The sequence below is a fragment of the Lampetra fluviatilis genome, unplaced genomic scaffold (genome assembly GCF_964198595.1).
Source record: "Lampetra fluviatilis unplaced genomic scaffold, kcLamFluv1.1 SCAFFOLD_1012, whole genome shotgun sequence".
Lineage (NCBI taxonomy): Eukaryota > Metazoa > Chordata > Hyperoartia > Petromyzontiformes > Petromyzontidae > Lampetra > Lampetra fluviatilis.
In genome coordinates this window covers 7,627-31,734 of record NW_027620829.1, presented here as the reverse complement: position 1 = coordinate 31,734, position 24,108 = coordinate 7,627, and the positions used below count along the sequence as shown (strand labels likewise).

The 24,108-nt window shown below is 54.9% G+C and overlaps 1 protein-coding gene across 1 annotated transcript; it reads right to left on the bottom strand.

Annotated features, from left to right (window-relative positions):
- Positions 1-378: 378 nt before the first annotated feature.
- LOC144954420 (uncharacterized) lies at positions 379-24,051 on the bottom strand (the record flags this gene model as incomplete). Its single annotated transcript, XM_078884921.1, has 4 exons — positions 379-834; positions 9,541-9,693; positions 21,478-21,542; positions 23,977-24,051. Coding segments are annotated over 4 exons (749 nt in total), but the record flags the coding sequence as incomplete, so codon positions are not given.
- Positions 24,052-24,108: the final 57 nt, after the last annotated feature.

Below are 24,108 nucleotides of genomic sequence, written 5' to 3'. Positions count from 1 at the left end.
ACCCACCCACCCACCCACTCACTCACCCACTCACCCACTCACCCCCTCACCCACCCACCCACTCACCCCCTCACCCACCCACCCACCCACTCACCCCCTCACCACCCACCCACCCACTCACCACTCACCCCCTCACCCACCCACCCACCCACTCACCCCTCACCCACCCACCCACCCACTCACCCCCTCACCCCCTCACCCACCCACCCACCCACTCACCCACTCACCCACCCACTCACTCACCCACTCACCCACCCACCCACTCACCAGACACAGGGCTCAGTGACCGTGACTCTGAGCGACTGTACGTGTTGGACCCGGGCGACTGACTCGCTTCACTGCGAGTCTCGTAGAGGTTGAGTCCCTCGCCTGGACTACCCGCTCCACCACCACCCGCTCCACCACCCGCTCCACCACCCGCTCCACCACCCGCTCCACCACCCGCTCCACCACCACCCGCTCCACTTCAGCGGAAACTCCACCGGACGCGTGAGAAATCGCGGCAACTGGGACACCCGCAGCGTCCACCCCCCTGAGCTCCACCCCGAGCTCCACCCGCTCCACCCGCTCGTCCACCTCGTCCTCCACCTCGTCCACCTCCTCGTCCTCATGCGGAGCGAGGAGCAGCACCTCGTCGTCCGAGTTGACGCTGCAGCTGCTGCTGCTGACGCTGCTGACGCTGCTGCTGCTGCTGTTGTTGCTGTTGTTGCTGTTGTTGTTGCTGTTGTTGCTGTTGTTGTTGCTGTTGTTGGTGGTGGTGGTGGTGGTGCTGACGACACGGCAGTCGGTGTCGCGCAAGACGCCCTTCTTGCCTCGTGCGGAGAGCAGCGACGCCTGGGGTGTGACACACACAGAGTGACACACACAGTGACACACACACAGTGACACACACACACAGTGATACACACAGTGACACACACACAGTGACACACACAGTGACACACACAGTGACACACACACAGTGACACACACAGTGACACACACAGTGACACACACAGTGACACACACACACAGTGACACACACAGTGACACACACAGTGACACACACACAGTGACACACACAGTGACACACACAGTGACACACACACACAGTGACACACACAGTGACACACACAGTGACACACACACAGTGACACACACAGTGACACACACAGTGACACACACACACAGTGACACACACAGTGACACACACAGTGACACACAGTGACACACACACACAGTGACACACACACACAGTGACACACACAGACAGTGACACACACACACAGTGATACACAGTGACACACACACACAGACACACACAGTGACACACACAGTGACGCACACAGTGACACACACAGTGACACACACAGTGACGCACACAGTGACACACACAGTGACACACACAGTGACACACAGACACAGTGACACACACACAGTGACACACAGACACAGTGACACACACAGTGATACACACACAGTGACACACACAGTGACACACACAGTGACACACACAGTGATACACACAGTGACACACACAGTGACACACAGTGACGCACACACAGTGACATACAGTGACACACACACAGTGACACACACACAGTGACACACAGTGACGCACACACAGTGACACACACAGTGACACACAGTGACGCACACACAGTGACACACAGTGACACAGTGACAGTGACACACAGTGACACACAGTGACACACACAATGACACACACAGTGACACACACAGACAGTGACACACACAGACACACACACAGACACACAGATACAGTGACACACACACACAGTGACACACACACACAGTGACACACACACAGACACACACACACCCACTGTGGTGGTACAGGCTAATCATAGCAGGCACCACCACAGCATGCACTACTATAATCATAGCAGGCACCTCCACAGCATGCACTACTATAATCATAGCAGGTACCTCCACAGCATGCACTACTATAATCATAGCAGGGCTCACCTCCACAGCATGCACTACTATAATCATAGCAGGTACCTCCACAGCATGCACTACTATAATCATAGCAGGCACCTCCACAGCATGCACTACTATAATCATAGCAGGCACCTCCACAGCATGCACTACTATAATCATAGCAGGCACCACCACAGCATGCACTACTATAATCATAGCAGGCACCACCACAGTCAGCATGCACTACTATAATCATAGCAGGCACCTCCACAGCCATGCACTACTATAATCATAGCAGGCACCTCCACAGCATGCACTACTATAATCATAGCAGGCATCTCCACAGCATGCACTACTATAATCATAGCAGGCACCTCCACAGCATGCACTACTATAATCATAGCAGGTACCTCCACAGTATGCACTACTATAATCATAGCAGGCACCTCCACAGCATGCACTACTATAATCATAGCAGGCACCTCCACAGCATGCACTACTATAATCATAGCAGGATACCTCCACAGCATGCACTACTATAATCATAGCAGGTACCTCCACAGCATGCACTACTATAATCATAGCAGGCGCCACCACAGCATGCACTACTATAATCATAGCAGGCACCTCCACAGCATGCACTACTATAATCATAGCAGGTACCTCCACAGCATGCACTACTATAATCATAGCAGGCACCTCCACAGCATGCACTACTATAATCATAGCAGGTACCTCCACAGCATGCACTACTATAATCATAGCAGGTACCTCCACAGCATGCACTACTATAATCATAGCAGGCACCTCCACAGCATGCACTACTATAATCATAGCAGGCACCTCCACAGCATGCACTACTATAATCATAGCAGGCACCACCACAGCATGCACTACTATAATCATAGCAGGCACCTCCACAGCATGCACTACTATAATCATAGCAGGTACCTCCACAGCATGCACTACTATAATCATAGCAGGTACCTCCACAGCATGCACTACTATAATCATAGCAGGTACCTCCACAGCATGCACTACTATAATCATAGCAGGTACCTCCACAGCATGCACTACTATAATCATAGCAGGTACCTCCACAGCATGCACCTACTATAATCATAGCAGGTACCTCCACAGCATGCACTACTATAATCATAGCAGGTACCTCCACAGCATGCACTACTATAATCATAGCAGGCACCTCCACAGCATGCACTACTATAATCATAGCAGGCACCTCCACAGCATGCACTACTATAATCATAGCAGGCATCTCCACAGCATGCACTACTATAATCATAGCAGGCACCTCCACAGCATGCACTACTATAATCATAGCAGGTACCTCCACAGCATGCACTACTATAATCATAGCAGGTACCTCCACAGTATGCACTACTATAATCATAGCAGGCACCTCCACAGCATGCACTACTATAATCATAGCAGGCACCTCCACAGCATGCACTACTATAATCATAGCAGGTACCTCCACAGCATGCACTACTATAATCATAGCAGGTACCATCCACAGCATGCACTACTATAATCATAGCAGGCGCCACCACAGCATGCACTACTATAATCATAGCAGGCACCTCCACAGCATGCACTACTATAATCATAGCAGGTACCTCCACAGCATGCACTACTATAATCATAGCAGGCACCTCCACAGCATGCACTACTATAATCATAGCAGGCACCTCCACAGCATGCACTACTATAATCATAGCAGGCGCCTCCACAGCATGCACTACTATAATCATAGCAGGCACCTCCACAGCATGCACTACTATAATCATAGCAGGTGCCTCCACAGCATGCACTACTATAATCATAGCAGGCACCACCACAGCATGCACTACTATAATCATAGCAGGCACCTCCACAGCATGCACTACTATAATCATAGCAGGTACCTCCACAGCATGCACTACTATAATCATAGCAGGCACCTCCACAGCATGCACTACTATAATCATAGCAGGCACCTCCACAGCATGAACTACTATAATCATAGCAGGCACCTCCACAGCATGCACTACTATAATCATAGCAGGCACCTCCACAGCATGCACTACTATAATCATAGCAGGTACCTCCACAGCATGCACTACTATAATCATAGCAGGCACCTCCACAGCATGCACTACTATAATCATAGCAGGTACCTCCACAGCATGCACTACTATAATCATAGCAGGCACCTCCACAGCATGCACTACTATAATCATAGCAGGTACCTCCACAGCATGCACTACTATAATCATAGCAGGTACCTCCACAGCATGCACTACTATAATCATAGCAGGCACCTCCACAGCATGCACTACTATAATCATAGCAGGCACCTCCACAGCATGCACTACTATAATCATAGCAGGCACCTCCACAGCATGCACTACTATAATCATAGCAGGCACCTCCACAGCATGCACTACTATAATCATAGCAGGCACCTCCACAGCATGCACTACTATAATCATAGCAGGTACCTCCACAGCATGCACTACTATAATCATAGCAGGCACCTCCACAGCATGCACTACTATAATCATAGCAGGTACCTCCACAGCATGCACTATAATCATAGCAGGTACCTCCACAGCATGCACTACTATAATCATAGCAGGTACCTCCACAGCATGCACTACTATAATCATAGCAGGCACCACCACAGCATGCACTACTATAATCATAGCAGGCACCTCCACAGCATGCACTACTATAATCATAGCAGGTACCTCCACAGCATGCACTACTATAATCATAGCAGGTACCTCCACAGCATGCACTACTATAATCATAGCAGGCACCTCCACAGCATGCACTACTATAATCATAGCAGGCACCTCCACAGCATGCACTACTATAATCATAGCAGGCACCTCCACAGCATGCACTACTATAATCATAGCAGGTACCTCCACAGCATGCACTACTATAATCATAGCAGGTACCACCACAGCATGCACTACTATAATCATAGCAGGTGCCTCCACAGCATGCACTACTATAATCATAGCAGGCACCTCCACAGCATGCACTACTATAATCATAGCAGGCACCTCCACAGCATGCACTACTATAATCATAGCAGGCGCCACCACAGCATGAACTACTATAATCATAGCAGGTACCTCCACAGCATGCACTACTATAATCATAGCAGGTACCTCCACAGCATGCACTACTATAATCATAGCAGGCACCTCCACAGCATGCACTACTATAATCATAGCAGGCGCCACCACAGCATGCACTACTATAATCATAGCAGGCGCCACCACAGCATGAACTACTATAATCATAGCAGGTACCTCCACAGCATGCACTACTATAATCATAGCAGGCACCTCCACAGCATGCACTAATATAATCATAGCAGGCACCTCCACAGCATGCACTACTATAATCATAGCAGGTACCGCCACAGCATGCACTACTATAATCATAGCAGGTACCTCCACAGCATGCACTACTATAATCATAGCAGGTACCACCACAGCATGCACTACTATAATCATAGCAGGTACCTCCACAGCATGCACTACTATAATCATAGCAGGTACCACCACAGCATGCACTACTATAATCATAGCAGGCACCTCCACAGCATGCACTACTATAATCATAGCAGGTACCTCCACAGCATGCACTACTATAATCATAGCAGGTACCTCCACAGCATGCACTACTATAATCATAGCAGGTACCTCCACAGCATGCACTACTATAATCATAGCAGGCGCCACCACAGCATGCACTACTATAATCATAGCAGGTACCTCCACAGCATGCACTACTATAATCATAGCAGGTACCTCCACAGCATGCACTACTATAATCATAGCAGGCACCTCCACAGCATGCACTACTATAATCATAGCAGGTACCTCCACAGCATGCACTACTATAATCATAGCAGGCACCTCCACAGCATGCACTACTATAATCATAGCAGGTACCTCCACAGCATGCACTACTATAATCATAGCAGGCACCTCCACAGCATGCACTACTATAATCATAGCAGGCACCTCCACAGCATGCACTACTATAATCATAGCAGGCACCACCACAGCATGCACTACTATAATCATAGCAGGCACCACCACAGTCAGCATGCACTACTATAATCATAGCAGGCACCTCCACAGCATGCACTACTATAATCATAGCAGGCACCTCCACAGCATGCACTACTATAATCATAGCAGGCATCTCCACAGCATGCACTACTATAATCATAGCAGGCACCTCCACAGCATGCACTACTATAATCATAGCAGGTACCTCCACAGTATGCACTACTATAATCATAGCAGGCACCTCCACAGCATGCACTACTATAATCATAGCAGGCACCTCCACAGCATGCACTACTATAATCATAGCAGGTACCTCCACAGCATGCACTACTATAATCATAGCAGGTACCTCCACAGCATGCACTACTATAATCATAGCAGGCGCACCACAGCATGCACTACTATAATCATAGCAGGCACCTCCACAGCATGCACTACTATAATCATAGCAGGTACCTCCACAGCATGCACTACTATAATCATAGCAGGCACCTCCACAGCATGCACTACTATAATCATAGCAGGTACCTCCACAGCATGCACTACTATAATCATAGCAGGTACCTCCACAGCATGCACTACTATAATCATAGCAGGCACCTCCACAGCATGCACTACTATAATCATAGCAGGCACCTCCACAGCATGCACTACTATAATCATAGCAGGCACCACCACAGCATGCACTACTATAATCATAGCAGGCACCTCCACAGCATGCACTACTATAATCATAGCAGGTACCTCCACAGCATGCACTACTATAATCATAGCAGGTACCTCCACAGCATGCACTACTATAATCATAGCAGGTACCTCCACAGCATGCACTACTATAATCATAGCAGGTACCTCCACAGCATGCACTACTATAATCATAGCAGGTACCTCCACAGCATGCACTACTATAATCATAGCAGGTACCTCCACAGCATGCACTACTATAATCATAGCAGGTACCTCCACAGCATGCACTACTATAATCATAGCAGGTACCTCCACAGCATGCACTACTATAATCATAGCAGGCACCTCCACAGCATGCACTACTATAATCATAGCAGGCACCTCCACAGCATGCACTACTATAATCATAGCAGGCATCTCCACAGCATGCACTACTATAATCATAGCAGGCACCTCCACAGCATGCACTACTATAATCATAGCAGGTACCTCCACAGCATGCACTACTATAATCATAGCAGGCACCTCCACAGTATGCACTACTATAATCATAGCAGGCACCTCCACAGCATGCACTACTATAATCATAGCAGGTACCTCCACAGCATGCACTACTATAATCATAGCAGGTACCTCCACAGCATGCACTACTATAATCATAGCAGGCGCCACCACAGCATGCACTACTATAATCATAGCAGGCACCTCCACAGCATGCACTACTATAATCATAGCAGGTACCTCCACAGCATGCACTACTATAATCATAGCAGGCACCTCCACAGCATGCACTACTATAATCATAGCAGGCACCTCCACAGCATGCACTACTATAATCATAGCAGGCACCTCCACAGCATGCACTACTATAATCATAGCAGGCACCTCCACAGCATGCACTACTATAATCATAGCAGGCGCCTCCACAGCATGCACTACTATAATCATAGCAGGCACCTCCACAGCATGCACTACTATAATCATAGCAGGTGCCTCCACAGCATGCACTACTATAATCATAGCAGGCACCACCACAGCATGCACTACTATAATCATAGCAGGCACCTCCACAGCATGCACTACTATAATCATAGCAGGTACCTCCACAGCATGCACTACTATAATCATAGCAGGCACCTCCACAGCATGCACTACTATAATCATAGCAGGTACCTCCACAGCATGCACTACTATAATCATAGCAGGTACCACCACAGCATGCACTACTATAATCATAGCAGGCACCTCCACAGCATGCACTACTATAATCATAGCAGGCACCACCACAGCATGCACTACTATAATCATAGCAGGCACCTCCACAGCATGCACTACTATAATCATAGCAGGCGCCACCACAGCATGCACTACTATAATCATAGCAGGCACCTCCACAGCATGCACTACTATAATCATAGCAGGCACCACCACAGCATGCACTACTATAATCATAGCAGGCACCTCCACAGCATGCACTACTATAATCATAGCAGGCACCTCCACAGCATGCACTACTATAATCATAGCAGGCACCTCCACAGCATGCACTACTATAATCATAGCAGGCACCTCCACAGCATGCACTACTATAATCATAGCAGGCGCCTCCACAGCATGCACTACTATAATCATAGCAGGCACCACCACAGCATGCACTACTATAATCATAGCAGGTACCTCCACAGCATGCACTACTATAATCATAGCAGGCACCTCCACAGCATGCACTACTATAATCATAGCAGGTACCTCCACAGCATGCACTACTATAATCATAGCAGGCACCTCCACAGCATGCACTACTATAATCATAGCAGGTACCTCCACAGCATGCACTACTATAATCATAGCAGGTGCCACCACAGTATGCACTACTATAATCATAGCAGGCACCTCCACAGCATGCACTACTATAATCATAGCAGGTACCTCCACAGCATGCACTACTATAATCATAGCAGGCACCTCCACAGCATGCACTACTATAATCATAGCAGGCACCTCCACAGCATGCACTACTATAATCATAGCAGGTGCCACCACAGTATGCACTACTATAATCATAGCAGGTACCTCCACAGCATGCACTACTATAATCATAGCAGGCACCTCCACAGCATGAACTACTATAATCATAGCAGGTACCTCCACAGCATGCACTACTATAATCATAGCAGGTACCTCCACAGCATGCACTACTATAATCATAGCAGGTACCACCACAGCATGCACTACTATAATCATAGCAGGTACCTCCACAGCATGCACTACTATAATCATAGCAGGCACCGCCACAGCATGCACTACTATAATCATAGCAGGTACCTCCACAGCATGCACTACTATAATCATAGCAGGTACCTCCACAGCATGCACTACTATAATCATAGCAGGTGCCTCCACAGCATGCACTACTATAATCATAGCAGGTACCTCCACAGCATGCACTACTATAATCATAGCAGGCGCCTCCACAGCATGCACTACTATAATCATAGCAGGCACCTCCACAGCATGCACTACTATAATCATAGCAGGCACCTCCACAGCATGCACTACTATAATCATAGCAGGTACCTCCACAGCATGCACTACTATAATCATAGCAGGCGCCACCACAGTCAGTATGCACCGCTGTTAGATTTTAAGAGTTAGTTATTTTATTTTTCCAGCGAAAAATAAAACAAAAATCAACGACGACACAAACGCAAATCGAATGAGAGGCAGCGATTGGTAAGGAATGAAAGGAATGAAAGGAATGAAAGGAATGAAAGGAATGAAAGGAATGAAAGGAATGAAAGGAATGAAAGGGGCGTGGTGAATGTTGGCGCACGTCGGCAGTGAAGGAGGAAATGACGATCCCCTCTTCGTCCTCATCATCGTCGTCGTGGAGGTGGTGGAGGTGGTGAGACGAGGTGGAGGTGGTGGTGGTGGTGAGGGTCTGCGCGGAGGAGCGAGGCTCTCTACTCACTCGCAACACGCAACCCTAGACACACACACAGACACACACACACACAGACACACACACACACACACAGACACACACACAGACACACACACACACACACAGACACACACACAGACACACACACACACACACAGACACACACACACACACAGACACACACACACACAGACACACACACACACACACAGACACACACACAGACACACACACACACACACAGACACACACACACAGACACACACACAGACACACACACAGACACACACACAAACCCTAGACACACACACAGACACACACACACACACAGACACACACACAGACACACACACACACACACAGACACACACACACACACAGACACACACACAGACACACACACACACACACAGACACACACACACACACACAGACACACACACACACACACAGACACACACACACACACACACAGACACACACACACACACACACAGACACACACACACACACACAGACACAGACACACACACACACACACACAGACACACACACAGACACACACACAGACACACACACACAGACACACACACACACACACACAGACACACACACAGACACACACACAGACACACACACAGACACACACACAGACACACACACAGACACACACACAAACCCTAGACACACACACAGACACACACACACACACAGACACACACACAGACACACACACACACACACAGACACACACACAGACACACACACACACACACAGACACACACACACACACAGACACACACACACACACACAGACACACACACACAGACACACACACAGACACACACACAGACACACAGACACACACACAGACACACACACACACACACAGACACACACACACAGACACACACACAGACACACACACAGACACACAGACACACACACAGACACACACACACACACACACAGACACACACACACAGACACACACACAGACACACACACACACACAGACACACACACACAGACACACACACACAGACACACACACACAGACACACACACACAGACACACACACAGACACACACACACACACAGACACACACACACAGACACACACACAGACACACACACAGACACACACACACACACACACAGACACACACAGACACACACACAGACACACACACAGACACACACACACACACACAGACACACACAGACACACACACAGACACACACACACACACACAGACACACACACACACAGACACACACACAGACACACACACAGACACACACACACACACAGACACACACACAGACACACACACACACACACAGACACACACACACACACACAGACACACAGAGACATACACACAGACACACACACAGACACACGCACAGACACACACGCACAGACACACACACACAGACACACACACGCAGACACACACACACAGAGACACACACACAGAGACACACGGGGGGAGGGAGAGGGGGGAAGAGACAGACAGAATATCTAGTTAAGACAGGAGGACCAGTGTCTCTCTCTCCCCGTGTCTCTCTCCCCGTGTCTCTCTCCCCGTGTCTCTCTCCCCGTGTCTCTCTCCCCGTGTCTCTCTCTCCCCGTGTCTCTCTCCCCGTGCCTCTCTCCCCGTGTCTCTCCCCCCGTGTCTCTCTCTCCCCGTGTCTCTCTCCCCGTGTCTCTCTCTCCGTGTCTCACCCGTGTCCCCGTGTCTCTCTCCCCGTGTCTCTCTCCCCGTGTCTCTCTCCCCGTGTCTCTCTCTCCGTGTCTCACCCATGTCCCCGTGTCTCTCCCCCCGTGTCTCTCTCTCCCCGTGTCTCTCTCCCCGTGTCTCTCTCCCCGTGTCTCTCTCCCCGTGTCTCTCTCCCTGTGTCTCTCTCTCCGTGTCTCTCACCCCGTGTCTCACCCGTGTCCCCGTGTCTCTCTCCCCGTGTCTCTCTCCCCGTGTCTCTCTCTCCGTGTATCACCCGTGTCTCTCTCCCCGTGTCTCTCTCTCACCGTGTCTCTCCGTGTCTCTCCCCCCGTGTCTCTCTCTCCCCGTGTCTCTCTCCCCGTGTCTCTCTCCCCGTGTCTCTCTCCCCGTGTCTCTCTCCCCGTGTCTCTCTCTCCGTGTCTCACCCGTGTCCCCGTGTCTCTCCCCCCGTGTCTCTCTCTCCCCGTGTCTCTCTCCCCGTGTCTCTCTCCTCGTGTCTCTCTCCCCGTGTCTCTCTCTCCGTGTCTCACCCGTGTCCCCGTGTCTCTCTCCCCGTGTCTCTCTCCCCGTGTCTCTCTCTCCCCGTGTCTCTCTCCCCCCGTCTCTCTCTCCCCGTGTCTCTCTCCCCGTGTCTCTCTCCCCGTGTCTCTCTCCCCGTGTCTCTCTCTCCGTGTCTCACCCGTGTCCCCGTGTCTCTCTCCCCGTGTCTCTCTCCCCGTGTCTCTCTCTCCCCGTGTCTCTCTCCCCCCGTCTCTCTCTCCCCGTGTCTCTCCACGTGTCTCTCTCCCCGTGTCTCTCTCCCCGTGTCTCTCCCCGTGTCTCTCTCCCCGTGTCTCTCTCACCGTGTCTCTCCGTGTCTCTCTCCCCGTCTCTCTCCCCGTCTCTCTCCCCGTGTCTCTCTCCCCGTGTCTCTCTCCCCGTGTCTCTCTCCCCGTGTCTCTCTCCCCGTGTCTCTCTCCCCGTGTCTCTCTCCCTGTGTCTCTCTCTCCCCGTGTCTCTCTCCCCGTGTCTCTCTCCCCGTGTCTCTCTCTCCGTGTCTCTCTCACCGTGTCTCTCTCCCCGTGTCTCTCTCCCCGTGTCTCTCTCCCCGTCTCTCTCTCCCCGTGTCTCTCTCCCCGTGTCTCTCTCTCCGTGTCTCACCCGTGTCCCCGTGTCTCTCTCTCCGTGTCTCTCTCCCCGTGTCTCTCTCCCCGTGTCTCTCTCTCCGTGTCTCCCCGTGTCTCTCTCTCCGTGTCTCTCTCCCCGTGTCTCTCTCCCCGTGTCTCTCTCCCCGTGTCTCTCACTCCGTGTCTCTCTCCCCGTGTCTCTCACCCCGTGTCTCTCTCCCCGTGTCTCTCTCCCCGTGTCTCTCACTCCGTGTCTCTCTCCCCGTGTCTCTCTCCCCGTGTCTCTCTCCCCGTGTCTCACCCGTGTCCCCGTGTCTCTCTCCCCGTGTCTCTCTCCCCGTGTCTCTCTCCCCGTGTCTCTCTCTCCCCGTGTCTCTCTCCCCGTGTCCCCGTGTCTCTCTCCCCGTGTCTCTCTCCCCGTGTCTCTCTCCCCGTGTCTCTCTCCCCGTGTCTCTCTCCCCGTGTCTCTCTCCCCGTCTCTCTCTCCCCGTGTCTCTCTCCCCGTGTCTCTCTCTCCGTGTCTCTCTCCCCGTGTCTCTCTCCCCGTGTCTCTCTCCCCGTGTCTCTCTCTCCCCGTGTCTCTCACCCCGTGTCTCTCTCTCCCCGTGTCTCTCTCCCCGTGTCTCTCTCTCTCCGTGTCTCCCCGTGTCTCTCTCTCTCCGTGTCTCTCTCCCCGTGTCTCCCTCCCCGTGTCTCTCTCCCCGTGTCTCTCTCCCCGTGTCTCTCTCCCCGTGTCTCTCTCCCCGTGTCTCTCTCCCCGTGTCTCACTCTCCGTGTCTCTCTCCCCCCGTCTCTCTCCCCGTGTCTCTCTCCCCCCGTCTCTCTCCCCGTGTCTCTCTCCCTGTGTCTCTCTCCCCGTGTCTCTCTCCCCGTGTCTCTCTCCCCGTGTCTCTCTCCCCGTGTCTCTCTCCACGTGTCTCTCTCTCCCCGTGTCTCTCTCCCCGTGTCTCTCTCCACGTGTCTCTCTCCCCGTGTCTCTCTCCCCGTGTCTCTCTCCCCGTGTCTCACCCGTGTCCCCGTGTCTCTCACCCCGTGTCTCTCTCCCCGTGTCTCTCTCCCCGTGTCTCTCTCCCCGTGTCTCTCTCCCCGTGTCTCTCTCCCCGTGTCTCTCTCCCCGTGTCCCCGTGTCTCTCACCCCGTGTCTCTCTCCCCGTGTCTCTCTCCCCGTGTCTCTCTCCCCGTGTCTCTCTCCCCGTGTCTCACCCGTGTCCCCGTGTCTCCTCGTGAACGGTGTCTCAGAGTCTCCGTGTCTCTCTCCCCGTGTCTCTCTCCCCGTGTCTCTCTCCCCGTGTCTCTCTCCCCGTGTCTCTCTCCCCGTGTCTCACCCGTGTCCCCGTGTCTCCTCGTGAACGGTGTCTCAGAGTCTCCGTGTCTCTCTCCCCGTGTCTCTCTCCCCGTGTCTCTCTCCCCGTGTCTCTCTCCCCGTGTCTCTCTCCCCGTGTCTCTCTCCCCGTGTCTCTCTCCCCGTGTCTCTCTCCCCGTGTCTCTCTCCCCGTGTCTCTCTCCCCGTGTCTCTCTCCCCGTGTCTCACTCTCCGTGTCTCTCTCCCCCCGTCTCTCTCCCCGTGTCTCTCTCCCCCCGTCTCTCTCCCCGTGTCTCTCTCCCTGTGTCTCTCTCCCCGTGTCTCTCTCCCCGTGTCTCTCTCCCCGTGTCTCTCTCCACGTGTCTCTCTCTCCCCGTGTCTCTCTCCCCGTGTCTCTCTCCCCGTGTCTCTCTCCACGTGTCTCTCTCCCCGTGTCTCTCTCCCCGTGTCTCTCTCCCCGTGTCTCACCCGTGTCCCCGTGTCTCTCACCCCGTGTCTCTCTCCCCGTGTCTCTCTCCCCGTGTCTCTCTCCCCGTGTCTCTCTCCCCGTGTCTCTCTCCCCGTGTCTCTCTCCCCGTGTCTCTCTCCCCGTGTCCCCGTGTCTCTCACCCCGTGTCTCTCTCCCCGTGTCTCTCTCCCCGTGTCTCTCTCCCCGTGTCTCTCTCCCCGTGTCTCTCTCCCTGTGTCTCTCTCCCCGTGTCTCTCTCCCCGTGTCTCTCTCCCCGTGTCTCTCTCCCCGTGTCTCTCTCCCCGTGTCTCTCTCCCCGTGTCTCACCCGTGTCCCCGTGTCTCCTCGTGAACGGTGTCTCAGAGTCTCTGTGTCTCTCTCCCCGTGTCTCTCTCCCCGTGTCTCTCTCCCCGTGTCTCTCTCCCCGTGTCTCTCTCTCCCCGTGTCTCTCTCCCCGTGTCTCTCTCCCCGTGTCTCTCTCCCCGTGTCTCTCTCCCCGTGTCTCTCTCCCCGTGTCTCTCTCCCCGTGTCTCTCTCCCCGTGTCTCTCTCCCCGTGTCTCACCCGTGTCCCCGTGTCTCTCTCCCCGTGTCTCTCTCTCCCCGTGTCTCTCTCTCTCCCCGTGTCTCTCTCCCCGTGTCTCTCTCCCCGTGTCTCTCTCCCCGTGTCTCACCCGTTTCCCCGTGTCTCCTCGTGAACGGTGTCTCAGAGTCTCCGTGTCTCTCTCCCCGTGTCTCTCTCCCCGTGTCTCTCTCCCCGTGTCTCTCTCCCCGTGTCTCTCTCCCCGTGTCTCTCTCCCCGTGTCTCTCTCCCCGTGTCTCTCTCCCCGTGTCTCTCTCCCCGTGTCTCTCTCCCCGTGTCTCACCCGTGTCCCCGTGTCTCCTCGTGAACGGTGTCTCAGAGTCTCCGTGTCTCTCTCCCCGTGTCTCTCTCCCCGTGTCTCTCTCCCCGTGTCTCTCTCTCTCCCCGTGTCTCTCTCCCCGTGTCTCTCTCCCCGTGTCTCTCTCCCCGTGTCTCTCTCCCCGTGTCTCTCTCCCCGTGTCTCTCTCCCCGTGTCTCTCTCCCCGTGTCTCACCCGTGTCCCCGTGTCTCCTCGTGAACGGTGTCTCAGAGTCCCCGTGTCTCTCTCCCCGTGTCTCTCTCCCCGTGTCTCTCTCCCCGTGTCTCTCTCCCCGTGTCTCTCTCCCCGTGTCTCTCTCCCCGTGTCTCTCTCCCCGTGTCTCTCTCCCCGTGTCTCTCTCCCCGTGTCTCTCTCCCCGTGTCTCACCCGTGTCCCCGTGTCTCCTCGTGAACGGTGTCTCAGAGTCTCTGTGTCTCTATTACGACCGTCGATCACTCCACCCTGGACAAAGACACAGACAAAGATCCCCCGTGTAGCCTTAACAGACTGTAGGGGCAAGTGCTGTCACACACAGACAAAGGTCCCCCGTGTAGCCTTAACAGACTGTAGGGGCAAGTGCTGTCACACACAGACAAAGGTCCCCCGTGTAGCCTTAACAGACTGTAGGGGCAAGTGCTGTCACACACAGACAAAGGTCCCCCGTGTAGCCTTAACAGACTGTAGGGGCAAGTGCTGTCACACACAGACAAAGGTCCCCCGTGTAGCCTTAACAGACTGTAGGGGCAAGTGCTGTTACACACAGACAAAGATCCCCCGTGTAGCCTCTAGCAGGCTGTAGGGGCAAGTGCTGTCACACACAGAGTCTCTCTCCCCGTGTCTCTCTCCCGGTGTCTCTCTCCCCGTGTCTCTCTCCCGGTGTCTCTCTCCCGTGTCTCTCTCTCCCCGTGTCTCTCACCCCGTGTCTCTCCCCCCGTGTCTCTCCCCCCCCCGTGTCTCTCCCCCCGTGTCTCTCCCCCCCCGTGTCTCTCCCCCCCCGTGTCTCTCTCCCCCCGTGTCTCTCTCCCCGTGTCTCTCTCCCCGTGTCTCTCTCTCCCCGTGTCTCTCCCCCCGTGTCTCTCTCTCCCCGTGTCTCTCTCCCCGTGTCTCTCACCCCGTGTCTCTCTCCCCGTGTCTCTCTCCACGTGTCTCTCTCCCCGTGTCTCTCTCCCCGTGTCTCTCTCCCCGTGTCTCTCTCCCCGTGTCTCTCTCCCCGTGTCTCTCTCCCCGTGTCTCTCTCCCCGTGTCTCTCTCCCCGTGTCTCTCTCCCCGTGTCTCTCTCCCCGTGTCTCTCTCCCCGTGTCTCTCTCCCCGTGTCTCTCTCCACCCGTGTCTCTCTCCCCGTGTCTCTCTCCCCGTGTCTCTCTCCCCCCGTGTCTCTCTCCCCGTGTCTCTCTCCCCGTGTCTCTCTCCCCGTGTCTCTCTCCACGTGTCTCTCTCCCCGTGTCTCTCTCCCCGTGTCTCTCTCCCCGTGTCTCTCTCCCCGTGTCTCTCTCCCCGTGTCTCTCTCCCCGTGTCTCTCTCCCCGTGTCTCTCTCCCCGTGTCTCTCTCCCCGTGTCTCTCTCCCCGTGTCTCTCTCCCCGTGTCTCTCTCCCCGTGTCTCTCTCCCCGTGTCTCTCACCCCGTGTCTCTCTCCACCCGTGTCTCTCTCCCCGTGTCTCTCTCCCCGTGTCTCTCTCCCGGTGTCTCTCTCCCCGTGTCTCTCTCCCCGTGTCTCTCTCCCCGTGTCTCTCTCCCCGTGTCTCTCTCCCCGTGTCTCTCTCCCCGTGTCTCTCTCCCCGTGTCTCTCTCCCCGTGTCTCTCTCCCCGTGTCTCTCTCCCCGTGTCTCTCACCCCGTGTCTCTCTCCCCCCGTGTCTCTCTCCCCCCGTGTCTCTCTCCCCGTGTCTCTCTCCCCGTGTCTCTCTCCCCGTGTCTCTCTCCCCGTGTCTCTCTCCCCGTGTCTCTCTCCCCGTGTCTCTCTCCCCGTGTCTCTCTCCCCGTGTCTCTCCCCCCGTGTCTCTCCCCCCGTGTCTCTCTCCCCGTGTCTCTCTCCTCGTGTCTCTCTCCCCGTGTCTCTCTCCCCGTGTCTCTCTCCCCGTGTCTCTCTCCCCGTGTCTCTCTCTCCCGGTGTCTCTCTCCCCGTGTCTCTCTCCCCGTGTCTCTCTCCCCGTGTCTCTCTCCCCGTGTCTCTCTCCCCGTGTCTCTCTCTCCCCGTGTCTCTCTCCCCGTGTCTCTCTCTCCCCGTGTCTCTCTCTCCCCGTGTCTCTCTCCCCGTGTCTCTCTCCCCGTGTCTCTCTCCCCGTGTCTCTCTCCCCGTGTCTCTCTCCCCGTGTCTCTCTCCCCGTGTCTCTCTCCCCGTGTCTCTCTCTCCGTGTCTCTCTCCCCGTGTCTCTCTCCCCGTGTCTCTCTCCCCGTGTCTCTCACCCCGTGCCTCTCTCCCCCCGTGCCTCTCTCTCCCCGTGTCTCTCTCCCCGTGTCTCTCTCCCCGTGTCTCTCTCCCCGTGTCTCTCTCCCCGTGTCTCTCTCCCCGTGTCTCTCTCCCCGTGTCTCTCTCTCCCCGTGTCTCTCTCTCCCCGTGTCTCTCTCTCCCCGTGTCTCTCCCCCCGTGTCTCTCTCCCCGTGTCTCTCTCCCCGTGTCTCTCTCTCCCCGTGTCTCTCTCCCCGTGTCTCTCTCCCCGTGTCTCTCTCCCCGTGTCTCTCTCCCCGTGTCTCTCTCCCCGTGTCTCTCTCTCCCCGTGTCTCTCTCCCCGTGTCTCTCTCCCCGTGTCTCTCTCCCCGTGTCTCTCTCCCCCCGTGCCTCTCTCCCCCCGTGCCTCTCTCTCCCCGTGTCTCTCTCCCCGTGTCTCTCTCCCCGTGTCTCTCTCCCCGTGTCTCTCTCCCCGTGTCTCTCTCCCCGTGTCTCTCTCCCCGTGTCTCTCTCCCCGTGTCTCTCTCCCCGTGTCTCTCTCCCCGTGTCTCTCTCCCCGTGTCTCTCTCCCCGTGTCTCTCTCCCCGTGTCTCTCTCCCCGTGTCTCTCTCCCCGTGTCTCTCTCCCCGTGTCTCTCTCCCCGTGTCTCTCTCCCCGTGTCTCTCTCCCCGTGTCTCTCTCCCCGTGTCTCTCTCCCCGTGTCTCTCTCCCCGTGTCTCTCTCCCCCCGTGTCTCTCTCCCCGTGTCTCTCTCCCCGTGTCTCTCTCCCCGTGTCTCTCTCCACGTGTCTCTCTCCCCGTGTCTCTCTCCCCGTGTCTCTCTCCCCGTGTCTCTCTCCCCGTGTCTCTCTCCCCGTGTCTCTCTCCCCGTGTCTCTCTCCCCGTGTCTCTCTCCCCGTGTCTCTCTCCCCGTGTCTCTCTCCCCGTGTCTCTCTCCCCGTGTCTCTCTCCCCGTGTCTCTCACCCCGTGTCTCTCTCCACCCGTGTCTCTCTCCCCGTGTCTCTCTCCCCGTGTCTCTCTCCCGGTGTCTCTCTCCCCGTGTCTCTCTCCCCGTGTCTCTCTCCCCGTGTCTCTCTCCCCGTGTCTCTCTCCCCGTGTCTCTCTCCCCGTGTCTCTCTCCCCGTGTCTCTCTCCCCGTGTCTCTCTCCCCGTGTCTCTCTCCCCGTGTCTCTCACCCCGTGTCTCTCTCCCCCCGTGTCTCTCTCCCCCCGTGTCTCTCTCCCCGTGTCTCTCTCCCCGTGTCTCTCTCCCCGTGTCTCTCTCCCCGTGTCTCTCTCCCCGTGTCTCTCTCCCCGTGTCTCTCCCCCCGTGTCTCTCCCCCCGTGTCTCTCTCCCCGTGTCTCTCTCCCCGTGTCTCTCTCCCCGTGTCTCTCTCCCCGTGTCTCTCTCCCCGTGTCTCTCTCCCCGTGTCTCTCTCTCCCGGTGTCTCTCTCCCCGTGTCTCTCTCCCCGTGTCTCTCTCCCCGTGTCTCTCCCCCCGTGTCTCTCCCCCCGTGTCTCTCTCCCCGTGTCTCTCTCCCCGTGTCTCTCTCCCCGTGTCTCTCTCCCCGTGTCTCTCTCCCCGTGTCTCTCTCCCCGTGTCTCTCTCTCCCGGTGTCTCTCTCCCCGTGTCTCTCTCCCCGTGTCTCTCTCCCCGTGTCTCTCTCCCCGTGTCTCTCTCCCCGTGTCTCTCTCCCCGTGTCTCTCACCCCGTGCCTCTCTCCCCCCGTGTCTCTCTCTCCCCGTGTCTCTCTCCCCGTGTCTCTCTCCCCGTGTCTCTCTCCCCGTGTCTCTCTCCCCGTGTCTCTCTCCCCGTGTCTCTCTCCCCGTGTCTCTCTCCCCGTGTCTCTCTCCCCGTGTCTCTCTCTCCCCGTGTCTCTCTCTCCCCGTGTCTCTCTCTCCCCGTGTCTCTCCCCCCGTGTCTCTCTCCCCGTGTCTCTCTCTCCCCGTGTCTCTCTCCCCGTGTCTCTCTCCCCGTGTCTCTCCCCCCGTGTCTCTCTCCCCGTGTCTCTCACCCCGTGTCTCTCTCCCCGTGTCTCTCTCCCCGTGTCTCTCTCCCCGTGTCTCTCTCCCCGTGTCTCTCTCCCCGTGTCTCTCTCCCCGTGTCTCTCTCCCCGTGTCTCTCTCCCCGTGTCTCTCTCCCCCCGTGTCTCTCTCTCCCCGTGTCTCTCTCCCCGTGTCTCTCTCCCCGTGTCTCTCTCCCCGTGTCTCTCACCCCGTGTCTCTCTCCCCCCGTGTCTCTCTCTCCCCCGTGTCTCTCTCCCCGTGTCTCTCTCCCCCGTGTCTCTCTCCCCGTGTCTCTCTCCCCGTGTCTCTCTCCCCGTGTCTCTCTCCCCGTGTCTCTCTCCCCGTGTCTCTCTCCCCGTGTCTCTCTCCCCGTGTCTCTCTCCCCGTGTCTCTCTCCCCGTGTCTCTCACCCCGTGTCTCTCACCCCGTGTCTCTCACCCCGTGTCTCTCTCCACCCGTGTCTCTCTCCCGGTGTCTCTCTCCCCGTGTCTCTCTCCCCCGTGTCTCTCTCCCCCCGTGTCTCTCTCCCCCCGTGTCTCTCTCCCCCCGTGTCTCTCTCCCCGTGTCTCTCTCCCCGTGTCTCTCTCCCCGTGTCTCTCTCCCCGTGTCTCTCTCCCCGTGTCTCTCTCCCCGTGTCTCTCTCCCCGTGTCTCTCTCCCCGTGTCTCTCTCCCCGTGTCTCTCTCCCCGTGTCTCTCTCCCCGTGTCTCTCTCCCCGTGTCTCTCACCCCGTGTCTCTCACCCCGTGTCTCTCACCCCGTGTCTCTCTCCACCCGTGTCTCTCTCCCGGTGTCTCTCACCCCGTGTCTCTCTCCCCCCGTGTCTCTCTCCCCCCGTGTCTCTCTCCCCGTGTCTCTCTCCCCGTGTCTCTCTCCCCGTGTCTCTCTCCCCGTGTCTCTCTCCCCGTGTCTCTCCCCCCGTGTCTCTCCCCCCGTGTCTCTCTCCCCGTGTCTCTCTCCCCGTGTCTCTCTCCCCGTGTCTCTCTCCCCGTGTCTCTCTCCCCGTGTCTCTCTCCCCGTGTCTCTCTCTCCCGGTGTCTCTCTCCCCGTGTCTCTCTCCCCGTGTCTCTCTCCCCGTGTCTCTCCCCCCGTGTCTCTCCCCCCGTGTCTCTCTCCCCGTGTCTCTCTCCCCGTGTCTCTCTCCCCGTGTCTCTCTCCCCGTGTCTCTCTCCCCGTGTCTCTCTCCCCGTGTCTCTCTCTCCCGGTGTCTCTCTCCCCGTGTCTCTCTCCCCGTGTCTCTCTCCCCGTGTCTCTCTCCCCGTGTCTCTCTCCCCGTGTCTCTCTCCCCGTGTCTCTCACCCCGTGCCTCTCTCCCCCCGTGTCTCTCTCTCCCCGTGTCTCTCTCCCCGTGTCTCTCTCCCCGTGTCTCTCTCCCCGTGTCTCTCTCCCCGTGTCTCTCTCCCCGTGTCTCTCTCCCCGTGTCTCTCTCCCCGTGTCTCTCTCCCCGTGTCTCTCTCCCCGTGTCTCTCTCTCCCCGTGTCTCTCTCTCCCCGTGTCTCTCTCTCCCCGTGTCTCTCCCCCCGTGTCTCTCTCCCCGTGTCTCTCTCTCCCCGTGTCTCTCTCCCCGTGTCTCTCCCCCCGTGTCTCTCTCCCCGTGTCTCTCACCCCGTGTCTCTCTCCCCGTGTCTCTCTCCCCGTGTCTCTCTCCCCGTGTCTCTCTCCCCGTGTCTCTCTCCCCGTGTCTCTCTCCCCGTGTCTCTCTCCCCGTGTCTCTCTCCCCGTGTCTCTCTCCCCCCGTGTCTCTCTCTCCCCGTGTCTCTCTCCCCGTGTCTCTCTCCCCGTGTCTCTCTCCCCGTGTCTCTCACCCCGTGTCTCTCTCCCCCCGTGTCTCTCTCTCCCCGTGTCTCTCTCCCCGTGTCTCTCTCCCCGTGTCTCTCTCCCCGTGTCTCTCTCCCCGTGTCTCTCTCCCCGTGTCTCTCTCCCCGTGTCTCTCTCCCCGTGTCTCTCTCCCCGTGTCTCTCTCCCCGTGTCTCTCTCCCCGTGTCTCTCACCCCGTGTCTCCTTCCTGCCATCTTCAGCGGTTCGTCCAAACGCGACGCCCGGTACTGGCTGCTCCCTGCAAGCACGTCATCATCATCAGTATCAGCATCATCAGTAGTAGCATCATCAGTAGTAGCAGCATCATTAGCATCATCATCATCAGCATCATCAGTAGCAGCATCATCAGTAGCAGCATCATCAATACTAGCATCATCAGCATCATCAGTAGCAGCATCATCAGTAGTAGTATCATCATCATCATCAGTAGTAGCATCATCAGTAGTATCATCATCATCAGCAGTAGTAGCATCAGTAGTAGTAGCAGCATCAGTAGCAGCATCATCAGTAGTAGCATCATCAGTAGTATCATCATCATCATCAGTAGTAGCATCATCAGTAGTAGCATCATCAGTAGCAGCATCATCATCAGTAGCAGCATCATCAGTAGTAGCATCATCAGTAGTATCATCATCATCATCAGTAGTAGCATCATCAGTAGCAGCATCATCAGTAGCAGCATCATCAGTAGTAGCAGCATCATCAGTAGCAGCATCATCATCAGTAGCAGCATCATCAGTAGCAGCATCATCAGTAGCAGCATCATCATCAGTAGCAGCATCATCAGTAGCAGCATCATCATCAGTAGCAGCATCATCAGTAGCAGCATCATCAGTAGTAGCATCATCATCAGTAGTAGTATCATCATCATCATCAGTAGTAGCATCATCAGTAGTATCATCATCATCAGTAGTAGTAGCATCAGTAGTAGCAGCATCATCAGTAGTAGCATCATCATCATCAGTAGTAGCATCATCAGTAGCAGCATCATCAGTAGCAGCATCATCAGTAGCAGCATCATCATCAGTAGCAGCATCATCAGTAGCAGCATCATCAGTAGTAGCATCATCATCAGTAGTAGTATCATCATCATCATCAGTAGTAGCATCATCAGTAGTATCATCATCATCAGTAGTAGTAGCATCAGTAGTAGCAGCATCATCAGTAGTAGCATCATCATCATCAGTAGCAGCATCATCAGTAGCAGCATCATCAGTAGCATCATCATCATCATCAGTAGTAGCATCATCAGTAGCAGCATCATCAGTAGCAGCAGCATCATCAGTAGCAGCATCATCAGTAGTAGCAGCATCATCAGTAGCAGCATCATCATCATCATCAGTAGTAGCATCATCAGTAGTAGTATCATCATCATCATCAGTAGCAGCATCATCAGTAGCAGCATCATCAGTAGCAGCATCATCATCATCATCAGTAGTAGCATCATCAGTAGTAGTATCATCATCATCATCAGTAGTAGCAGCATCAGTAGCAGCATCATCAGTAGTAGTATCATCATCATCATCAGTAGTAGTATCATCATCATCATCAGTAGTAGCTGCAGCATCAGTAGCAGCATCATCAGTAGTAGTATCATCATCATAATCATCAGTAGCAGCATCATCAGTAGCAGCATCATCAGTAGCAGCATCATCAGTAGTAGTATCATCATCATCATCATCAGTAGCAGCATCATCAGTAGCAGCATCATCAGTAGCAGCATCATCAGTAGTAGTATCATCATCATCAGTAGTAGTATCATCATCATCCATAGTAGCAGCATCATCAGTAGTATCATCATCATCATCAGAAGTAGTAGTATCATCATCAGCAGTATCATCATCATTAGTATCATCATCATAATCTTCATCACCATCACCACCACCAATATCACCACCACCACCACCACCACCATCATCACCACCATCACCACCACCATCACCACCACCACCATCACCACCATCACCACCACCATCACCACCACCACCATCACCACCATCACCACCATCACCACCATCACCACCACCATCACCACCATCACCACCATCACCACCACCATCACCACCACCACCATCATCATCACCATCACCACCACCACCATCACCATCATCACCACCATCACCACCATCACCATCACCACCATCACCACCATCACCACCATCACCACCACCATCACCACCACCATCACCACCACCACCATCATCACCACCACCATCACCACCATCACCACCATCACCACCACCACCATCACCACCACCATCACCACGACCACCATCACCACCACCACCATCACCACCACCATCACCACGACCACCATCACCACCACCATCACCATCATCACCACCATCACCACCATCACCATCATCACCATCATCACCACCACCACCATCATCATCACCACCATCACCACCACCATCACCATCATCACCATCATCACCACCACCACCATCACCACCACCACCACCAGCATCACCACCATCACCACCATCACCACCATCACCACCACCAATATCACCACCATCACCACCACCATCACCACCATCACCACCATCACCACCACCATCACCACCATCACCACCATCACCACCACCAATATCACCACCATCACCATCATCACCACCATCACCACCATCACCATCACCACCACCATCACCACATCGCTGGTGTCTCACCTTCGGCCTGGAAGAGTTCATCATCTTGGTCCGGAGACTCGTTGAGGAGGTCCGCCAAGACAATTCCTTCCGCATCTACACGGTGACACACACACAGTGACACACACACAGTGACACACACACAGTGACACA